This window comes from Lycium barbarum, chromosome 3 (genome assembly GCF_019175385.1).
Source record: "Lycium barbarum isolate Lr01 chromosome 3, ASM1917538v2, whole genome shotgun sequence".
Classification (NCBI taxonomy): Eukaryota; Viridiplantae; Streptophyta; class Magnoliopsida; order Solanales; family Solanaceae; genus Lycium; species Lycium barbarum.
In genome coordinates, this window is record NC_083339.1 from 126,639,414 (window position 1) to 126,650,038 (window position 10,625).

The 10,625-nt window shown below is 35.6% G+C and overlaps 2 protein-coding genes across 2 annotated transcripts; both read right to left on the bottom strand.

Annotated features, from left to right (window-relative positions):
- Positions 1–485: 485 nt before the first annotated feature.
- LOC132632332 (uncharacterized) lies at positions 486–2,190 on the bottom strand. The gene has a single exon (XM_060348219.1). The coding sequence runs from the start codon at positions 2,188–2,190 to the stop codon at positions 1,330–1,332; it is 861 nt and encodes a 286-aa protein (XP_060204202.1). The 3' UTR covers positions 486–1,329.
- A 105-nt stretch (positions 2,191–2,295) lies between these two features.
- Positions 2,296–5,806, bottom strand: LOC132632331 (transcription factor BC1-like). Its single transcript, XM_060348218.1, has 7 exons — positions 5,131–5,806; positions 4,883–5,026; positions 4,458–4,523; positions 4,239–4,307; positions 4,061–4,150; positions 3,775–3,939; positions 2,296–3,086 (listed from the first exon to the last, which is right to left on the bottom strand). The coding sequence occupies exons 1-7, from the start codon at positions 5,533–5,535 to the stop codon at positions 2,994–2,996; spliced, it is 1,032 nt and encodes a 343-aa protein (XP_060204201.1). The 5' UTR covers positions 5,536–5,806; the 3' UTR covers positions 2,296–2,993.
- Positions 5,807–10,625: the final 4,819 nt, after the last annotated feature.

Sequence of the window (10,625 nt, forward strand, 5' to 3'; positions counted from 1 at the left end):
ATAAACACCCAAAAACTCGAAGATGAGAGTAAGATGGCTTTCTTTGGTATAGCACTTGAAGAGGAGAAACGTGACCTAATAATTTACTTGGTAAAATATTAAGAAGATATGTTGTCATTTGTAAAGCGTGATGCCAGAACGAAGGAGGGAGAAAGGCATGAGCAAGAAGAGTCCGAGTGATATTATTGATAGAACGGGTTTTTCTTTCGGCTTTCCCATTTTGTGAAGACGTATGTGGACAAGAAAGACGAAATGAAATCCCATTAGACTCACAAAATTTTCCGAATTGACCATTATCATATTCCCTCCCATTATCACATTGGACATTTTTAATATGACGTTCAAATTGAGTATGAATGTGGGTTTTTAAAGCTAAGAATTTCGGATAAACATCGGATTTCTTAGCCAAAGGAAAAGTCCATAAAAACTTCGAAAAATCATCCATAAAAAGAACATAATATCGATGACCCAATGAACTTAACACGGGAGAGGTCCACAAATCACTATGAATAATATCAAATGACATCAAAGTTTCGGAAATAGAAGAATCAAACGGCAACTTAATGTGTTTACCAAGAACGCAAGAACGACAAATACTAGAAAGACTAGATTTATTACATTTAATGCTTTTATTAACCCTAGGACAATCTAAGATAGAATTTCCCGGATGACCCAAGCGAGCATGCCAAAAAGGAGAAGACAACGCCGCAAAGGTTGATTGAGTGGTGGTTGGACATTGGATGGTGGTGACCGGATAAAGATCTCCCTGACTATCACACCGCATTAGTGGCATCCCCGTCTGAAAATCCTTCACAAAAAACCCATATGGATCAAAATTAACAGACACAGAATTATCAGTAGTGAACTTCCGTACTGAGATTAAATTTTTAATGAGTTTAGGAGCATGTAAGACATTGCGTAAGGATAAATGGGGGTTTGGGGGAGGCAAACTAGTATGACCACAACCACGAATTGGAATCGAATGACCATTTCCCACAACAATACCATTATTTTGATTGCTCAAATTAAAATAAGACGAGAGATTACCGTCCGAGGATGTCATATGAGAAGTGGCCCCGGTGTCCATGTACCAATTTTGATCGGGCGGGTTCAAGGTCATGGTGTGCATTGCGGACTCAATGTCGGTTGGAATATACGACCCGGGAGGGGCCACTGCCGCCGTGTAGAGCTGCTGAGTTGGAGGAGGGCCTAAAGTACCCTGCTGCCATGGCGGGACTGGCGGCGGACGAGCCCAAGAAGCTGTCGGGTACGGGCAGGGGGAGGAGCAGCCCAGCGGGGCTGGGGGACCCACTGCCAATGGCCAGTCCACTACTGCTGACCGCCACTGCTTCGGGCAGAATTACCGCGGCCACCCGTGGTTTTACCGCTGCCCGAGCCGCGGCCCGAGCCCCCCTTACGGCCAGTTCCAGAATTTTGGCCACCGGAATTTTTTGATTTCCCTCGGCGTGAGCTTGTGTTGTCCGAGGGGAGTGGCGCGTCGTCGACCGAGGCCACCATAGCTGAACCAGACCCGTGAGACACCATAGCCGCAAGTTCACGTTCTTCCAAAATAAGGAAACACCGAGCCTCAGAGAATGGGGGGAGCGGCTTTGCATGGCGAATTTGTGTCCCAACCCCTTTGTACGCTTCAGTGAGACCCGAGACCAGTTGAAGGACAAGGCGGCTATTCGCCACGGGAGCCCCAACGTTTTTCAGTTGATCGGCAAGGATCTTGAGACGTTGACAATAGGCGGAGGCATTCGGAAAATCCTCCATACGAGTCGTTGTGAATTCTTGTTCGAGAGTCACCGCACGAGAAGTTTGATGATCTTGGAAGATATCACGCAAGCGATCCCAAGCGTCCGTGGCAGTAGCGTCTGGTTCGATGATAGTGTTTAACAGATCATTCGAAATTGTCGAATAAATCCATTGAAGCACGGTGGCGACAATGGTGGTCCATAATTCAACTTCCTCATCAGTTTTGGGAGCCGGCTTCTCCTTACCTTTAGGTGGAGGAATGATGTGATGAAGGACCTTGTGAGAACGAGCATGAATTTTGAAAAGCTCGGCCCATGTACCGTATTGTGAGTTTTCCATCTCAAGAGTAACAGAGATGTGATTCTTGATATTGGAGACCGCGAGAGCCGGGTGGAACGTGGGCTTAGCCGGGGTGGTAGGTGCGTCGGCCATGGGAAAAAAAAAAAAGAAGGGGGCGACGGCTTAGGGAGGAAAAAAATAGGGATTTAGGGCGTAGCAGAAGGAGGAAGAAGAAAGAAACCCTAATCTGATACCATGTAAGAAATATTTTCTCTGAATCCTTTCATTACTTGAATTGGTTTACATACAAAATAGGAGAAAAATATTCTAACCTAAAATAGGAGATTACACAATATACAAAATAGCTAACCTAAAATAGTAGACTACAAAATATTCTAATTAATATTTTACATAATCTATCACTTTCCTGCCTCAGGGTAGTACACAGCTGCTGCTAAAGCGAACTTGTATATCCATCTCCAATGCTTCTTTTTGCACACTTTTTCAGCCCAGTTCAATTCATCATGTCATACCAAGTTGCTTCTGTGAATGCCCTACCATTTGAGCAACTGCCTCCATATGTTTCCAGTAATTTAATAGAACATTCAAAGAATAGATGTTGCAGGGTCTCATTTGCCACATTACAGAGTGGGCAAATAAAACTTGTATCTATACCCCATTGTGCAATCCTGTCTTTGGTATACAATCTTCCATGTATAGCCAACCTGAGAATGAATATTCATTTTTGGGCACTATGATTATTGCATATAAGTCTCCTCCGGGTAACTCTTGCAGTTCTGGTATACTTTTTTGGTTGAGAACCTCTCCATTTGTTGCACCTAGCCAATTGTATCCTGCATATTCTAGTATTCCTTGGCCTTAAATATCTTTTGCACAATCCAAGATATTTAGGAACTGTTTCCCAGATGTTGTGTAGGACAGGGCCTGGTGTTATATTAATGGAAAGAACAAAAATTGTTGCTGAATCCTGACTGATGTATTATTTTTGGTTTTTGGTCATCCAAACCCCATAAGAGCTGTCCATTACCCTGACAAAAGATATAGTATGTGCTTTTCCATGTTAGAAAAAATATACTTCATGTATATTAGCTATATACTAATTTCTCAATCATATTCTACAGTATTTTCAATGACTTAGTGGTACTTACAGATAAATCTTTATGATAAGTATTACTCTCACCGTTCCAATTTATATGACACGAATTTCGAGAGTCAAACGAATTATTCCTTAATAACAATTTTTTCATATGCCTTTTAAATATTTTGAATTATTAATTATTGTAAATTTTAAGTATAATTATGCCTTTTTATGTAGTTTCCTAATATGTAAATTTTTAGATATAATATGTCTTTTTATGTAGTTTCCTAATATGTAAATTTTATTTTGAAAAACTAAAAGATTCTATTTCTAAATGTACGCTTTTTAATTGAGAAGTTTGACTATCGAAAAACGAAAAATGTCACATGAAGTGAGACAGAGGGAGTAGTTGATAACTCGATATAATAATAATTAGTCAACTATCACATGTTAAAATCTACTAACTGTATAAAAAAAATCTTTACAAAGTTAGTCATTATATATAATGTGTCATCGAAGTGTCTGATACCAATTCAATCATAGTGTGTCTTTTAGGTGTTTCCCTATATATTTGGTGATTATGCATATTAATTAGTCTTATAGATCATCATGACCATATTCAATGAATATTGCATTACCTGAGAAATGGAATTAGGGAAATCGGCTTGTTGAAACATGAGTGATGCTGAATTATCCAAAAAAGGATACCCGCTGTTAGTGTTAGGAATAACTTCAGCTGCCTTTGATGTAGTAGGGCTAACTTGCTGAATATTTGGCAGTGGTATCTCCAAGCCACTCAAATTCTGGAAAAAAAAATCATAATAGTTTTAAAAAAAAAAAAAAAAAACCAATAGTATTAAATGAAACTAGTGAATATTTGAAGGAAATCCATAAACTGAACCCATTTTCTGTGTTTATATATACCTGGTCATCAGGACTGTCCATGAGTGCATCTAAGTCCATGCCAAAGTCATTGTACATTGGATTTAAAGAAGCAAGTTTCGTTGAGAGAAACTGAAACATGGGAAACACATAATATGATTAGTAATATTTTAATTATACAATGCTAATTAAAGGAAAATATTAATTATTCTCTTTTTACCTCAACTTGGTTTTGCAAAGTTTGGACATAATTGATTATCTCATCCAACACGAGGGCCTTCCCAGTTACCTGATCTCATTCAAGTCACATGAAATTTTTCAGAAGAATTATTAAAAAAAAAAAAAAGATTTAAATACTACTACCTTGAAAAAGTGTCATTCCACCTTACATGGAAAGACAAAAAGAAAACAAAATTACTGAACTAAATTTGTTATTCACCTTGTCACAACCAGGAACAAGAGATTGCAATTTCTTCATCCTTTCACTTATTTTCTGTCTCCTCACCTGAGATCATATCACAATTTAAACAGTAAGAAAACTGTTGCACGTGATACAGTAGTAAGTAATAATTTTTATAGAATTGATAAAAAAAAAAAAATTATAGAATTGATAATTTCTATTCGGCAAATACTATGAAATGGTAAGTACTCCTTTGTTCTTAATCATAAGTCTCGTGTTCAACGAGAACCGGTTATGAAATCGTCTTTCATGAAAAGTGCTTTAAACCAATAGGGACCTTCCGGCGCGAAATCGGATTTAATCGAGCCCAATGTGATAGCGAACACGGGGTAACAAAAAGAAAAAATCCATACGCACATTGGTAAATTTTAGTTAGAGCTAAAGGGGAAAATAAAATATTGTACCCTTTCAGCAAGACTATGGCTGTCAGTTGCCTGGCCCCTTCTTGCTCTAACATGAATATAGTCTGTTGGTGCCTCTTCATTAGCTTTCTTCTCCTCTTTGACTACTAATTTGCTATTGCTCTTCGTCTTTTTGCCATTATCACCCTGTGTTAAATTGTGGGAAAAAAACAGAGTATTGTTAATCTCAAATCCAAGAAATTGATCAAGAAGATGAAAAATTGGAGGACATATATGGAAATTTCAATTACCTTGGAATGAGCAGAACTAGTAGAAGGAGACCCTTCTCTGGATTTTCTTTTCTTGTCCATAGGAGTGACATTAGGCTTATTATTCTCACTTTCAATTTTATCAGTAACAGAGGAAGAATCCATATCCAAGCTGCTACTGCTGCTACTTTTGTTGGTGACAGAATAAGGCTCATTTTGGCTAAGAGTAGCAGCAGTAGTAGTAGTAACATTTGGGCTATTTTCATGAACAATCACATTGGCAGGGAATTCTGGTTGGTAAAATTGAGAAAAACAATTCTGGATTGTACAAGAATTGTTTTGTTCTGTCAAAAAGCCAGACATCTTTATGGGAGAACTTGGCAAAAATACTGTGTCAAGAAGAGAAGAGTTCGTGTGCTGTAATTGATATGATGAAAAAGCAGCCATCTTTTTGTTAAATATATCTTCTTTGTTTAGTTTATGATTTGTTTTGGAATCCAGTGGAAGGCTTCAAAAGAAATCGTAAAAATATATGATATTAGGATGTAGCCAAGAGAGAAAATAACATTGGGTTTGAGAAAATGAAAATCCCAAAGGGCCAGGTTTATATAAATATGAAGAGACAGATATGACAAAAAAAAATTGGCCAAAGTTTAAATCTTTTTTTCTGGCTCATTCCCTTGCATTTGACTGGTCTTATCAAGTTTGGGGGAAGGTGGGGGCTTCTAAATATGCTAGTAGGCTAGTAGCTTATAGAACTCTCTTTTTATATAAGAAAATAAATAAATGAAATTTCTGTTTGACATATACTAGTATAAGTATTAACTAATTAAGCAGCTAATGATGTCAGAATAGTGCTACTCCCTCCGTCCCAATTTGTTTGAAAGTTGATCAGTTTGAGAGTCAAACAGATTTTTCTTTGACTTAAATTTAAATATAGATTCTTCGAGTATTTTATAATAAATTTGCATATTTGAAAACTACATAAAAAGTAGAAAAAATGGTCAAAAATGCCCCTCTACTTTGGAAAAATGGCTAAAAATATTCTCCATTACAAATTTGGGTCACAAATACCCCTCCAGTCATTAAAGTTTTCAAATATACCCCTGTCTTAACGAAATCCCCAACATAACACAATTTCATTTTTAAACTCGCTCGATTTAAACCCGATCCAACTAAATAAAAGACACATATGGGTTACCGGCTCCTGTGTCTAGTGGCTCTAGATGTAGGACTCGGGAACAAGTTGGTCGCATATGGGTTTTTTATGTAGTTGGGTCGGGTTTAAATAGAGCAGGTTTAAAAATGAAATCGGGTTTAAATGTGCAACTTATTAACAGTAACTATGTCTTCCAATGACGGAGTCTTGTTCAAAGAGTGTTAATTGACACCCCGTCGTTAAAATTTTTACCATGTTAATTAAATAGATACACAATTATTTCTAGGCGGAACACATAGATGTCCCTTTGTGTTGGTCATATTGATCAAATAGATATTTTAACTCTATAAATGACCAGATAACATCTTTAATTGACATATGTGTATCTCGTGGACACCCGGATCCAACAGACTTTACGCGTGAGTTGCATTCGCAGATGACATGTCAAATGGACCAATCAGTGAATGACATGCGTGTGTTTTTTGAAAGAAAAAAAAAGAATACTTAGTCATTTAATTTAATTTTTTTATACATTTCTTTAAATTAAAAATATTGTGTAATTTTTTAAAAGAAAAAAACCCTCCCCTCCACCCCCTCTACTTCTTCCCAAACTTCCTCTTCCATTTGTATTTTATATCTTTCGGTGTTCAGATGCTATCGACTTTGACAACAAAATCTGAAACTTAGTAGTAGCTAGTCATATTGTTAACTACAAGATATAGCTATTCTTTTAGCAATCTATCTTTTAGCAACTTTAACAAAAATTATTGTATTCTCAGTTCCAATTCTTTCTTAAATAGAAAATAAAGGTAAAAGTTTTCAATTTGATGATTTTTGATGTTCCTAATAAAATTATTTTTTGGGGTTATCTACTTCTTCTGGGTCATTTGCAAAGTAGATGAATTAAATTTGATTAAAATTTTGGTTAGATCCTCTTAAAATTTCTTGAGGTTGAAACTTTCAAGATATATACTCTATTAGATGAAAATTTGAAGAATATTGTGAAAATATGATGGGCCCATGTAACTGTAAAAAGAAAAGGAAAAGAGGAATTAAAAACATAATTTTAAAAGTTTTATACGTTCAAATTTGTGTGAAAGACAGATATTTTGCCACGTAGGATTCACAAGATCACACACGTGTCAAGTAGAGGTGTATATCTAGTCATCGACAAAGTTAAGGTGTCTATCCGATCGTTGTGAACAAGTCATCTATATAGTTTATTTTTATTTTTTATATTTATAACTATGTTGAATCACCTTGACCTATTTGTGTGTACTCTGATTAATGTCAATTCATGTCCTTATAAGAAATTTCACCCAAATTGTAAATAGAATTATAGGACCATTGATGAACATTGTTGGGCTCACTGTTGTCTTTGTCCAGATCCAGCCTCTTCCTGAAGCTCATTTCATCAGTCTTAAAACGTGAAACTACTATATTTGACAGCCCCCACAAACAAAAATATCATACTCCTTACTGATAGTATGAGTAATTCTGATTAACGATTTAAAATCACGTTTAAGGATAGTAATATCGTCATTGGCACAACGAATCATAGAAGTTTTAATTTTATTCCTTGACTCATCTGTGTTTGTTGATTTTTCAAATCAAGTTCCTAACTACGAGGCAATGCCATTGTGTTATAATAATTGAGACTGAAAATATTGACATTGGAGCTTCACTTATACTACTAGTACTAGTACGTTAGCATAATTAACGCCTTAAAATTAGTCACTTTTGTTTTATTAGAAAATAAATTTTGTGCCAGTCGTCGTGACGATACCCAAAATCTGGCATATTAGAGTTTCAGCTTGGGGACCATAATGACTCACTCTCATACGTATCTAGTTATTAAAAGACACAACACAAAAATACGGTAAAAGGAAAATTCTATAGGCTAATATACTGGAGCCCCTATAAATAATACGATTTCTTTTAGTAAGCGTTTGGACAAGAAAAGTTGAAGTAGTATTTGAATCATGAAAACATAGTACCCACGAACAAGTCCAATTTTATACTCTGGAATAGTAAGCCCTGTTTGATAAACAAAAGCTTATATAAAAACTTTTTAAAATATTCCAAATCTTTATTCATGGCCAAACGGCTCCTTAATTTCCTGCAGTTTTTGTATTAGTTCCCATACTTGTTTCAATTCCCAAGCTGAAAGAGCAAAGTCTTGTTCCATAATATACACACACCAGCTATTTGCGTGCTTATCCCTTTGATTAATTATGGAGTGATTTCATGTACTTTTGAATAATCAAACATGTTCATGAAACACATTCGCACTTAGCTTTACAACTCTGACTGTATTAACTGTTGTCAATCACTACAGTGTCAAGTTTGTACATTATTAGTGTAACAAGGTGTTGCTCGTAAGAAAGTACTTTGCTCTAACAGAATGGAAGTTACAAGTCCTAAATTATTAATATCGATATAAATTATTCATTAATCAAACGACCCCGAGTATCTTACTCACTCGATCACTCGGTCATTGGCAGCCGGAAATGAGTCATTTTCTCATGTAATAATATTTCAGTCAAGTGTGAAGTTACATTTTACTCTTGTGCGCAACTTGTACACACATAAATTAAATTAATGGAACTATGGCAACGTCAATCAATCAGCTGCTAAAAGGGCTTGGCCATATTATAAAGATTGGTTAGTGATTTTTCATATAATGGTGTACTGAGTAATGAATGGTCCATTTTCCCTTTTCCTGTAACTATCCACTCACTGCATTTAGATCTCTGTGTACTATTTTCTGAATGTATATTGTGACAAAGACATTGGCATAACAAATGCTCCCCCAAACAACGTATACAGTATTTGTTGCTTCTTCCGCTTCAATTTACTTGAAAATTAATAAAATCATTTATTACCAAATAAATATTTAAGACTTATTTTAAATCATAAATATTTTTTTAAAAAAAATCTTTAAACTCCGACCAAATCAAATATTACCTCATAAATTGGGACCCAAAGACAGCATTATGTATGAAAACTAATGCTCATGCTCAGTGTATTAACATCAATAGTGAAAGTTTCGCTACATTTCTACTACTACTAGCATTCTCAGTATTTTTGTGGCTATGAGACTTTTGAAGCTCGTGGTTTTCGGGGAAAAAATTAGCATTCTCAGTGTATGAAAACTAATTAACATCAATAGTGAAGGTTTGCGTAATGAAGCATTATACTACAACTAGACGGCAGATCTAAGATGGAGAATTCCTCAATTTTTTTGGAGTTGCATTGTCCATTTTGTGAAGACACAAAAATAGAAACTAAGTGGAACTTAGCTAGCACAAAAATAGAAACAATCATTCAGCTAGAAGCTACTGGAATCTGGATGTATATAGGCAAAATCGTAGTGTACTGGAGTTTCAAAAACAATGAACTTGTTTTATAGCTAGGTAAATATTTACAGCTGGAAATTAAATTAAGCACACGGATTTCATTTTTTCGTGGCAAGGAGGGACGAGATAATCGATAAGAAAAATTGGAAGAATGAAATGTATTTTATTGTACATCATCTTAGTATAAACTATAAAGCTATATACAGGAGTACTTATATCAAGATTCAAAGCATTCATATGAAAAGGCGCAGTAGAAGTACTCATGCCTGCAAACTCCGCAGTTCTATTTTTAATAAAAATGAACTGTTTTCATTAAATACAGATATTGGACGTAAGTGAGTGCAGATCATAAAGGGACCTAGAGAGATATATACGTTGAAAAACCACCAAAGATCGATTAATCAAATCATACACAAGGAAATGAGATGCATGCCATTAGACTCTTTATCATTGTCGTCGGGGCCTATATATTACGATACTGTTATAGCATTTGATAACATGTGGACAATTTTCCCTTTTCTTTTTACCAACGTGAACTTTGTGGGTTTTCTACGTTTTGTCTCCTAGCCAGCTCATATCATGCAATGGTCCTAGTTGTGGAGGAATGATAGCGATTCTTTTAATTATATTGTTTTTTTGGGCCTAATTGAAGGGATATACATATATCAAGAAATTTAGAATATACACTAGACACAGAAATTTTTCCCATCGGCATTCAGTGAAAACTTCGTGCTACAAAACATAATTTTCCCACCTCATTCCCACCAAACCAACTGACTAAGAAAATGCATGATGGGAAACAGGTTATCTCATTGAAATGTTGGGATACTTTCTACTTTTTCCTACGAAAATACTACTATTAAAGTTTTTCCGACGGGCATTCAATGGGAAATAACCACTGAACATTTTTCAGTGGGAAAAAAGAGATTTTCTAGTAGTGATGTATTTTAAAGTAAAAGAGGAGGATCAACAATTTTGAAGTTATGAGTTTTGGATTCTAGAAAAGACAACTTGCTTAA

What these genes read in the sequence shown, in the direction of transcription:
- LOC132632332 (XM_060348219.1), bottom strand. Translation starts at nt 2,190, where the DNA reads ATGGCCGACGCACCTACCACCCCGGCTAAGCCCACGTTCCACCCGGCT.
- LOC132632331 (XM_060348218.1), bottom strand. Translation starts at nt 5,535, where the DNA reads ATGGCTGCTTTTTCATCATATCAATTACAGCACACGAACTCTTCTCTT. An exon ending in CTTTGCAAAACCAAGTTGAG is followed by an intron (nt 4,151 to 4,238) that starts GTAAAAAGAGAA and finishes CCCATGTTTCAG; the next exon opens with TTTCTCTCAACGAAACTTGC. An exon ending in TGGACAGTCCTGATGACCAG is followed by an intron (nt 3,940 to 4,060) that starts GTATATATAAAC and finishes TTTTTTTTCCAG; the next exon opens with AATTTGAGTGGCTTGGAGAT.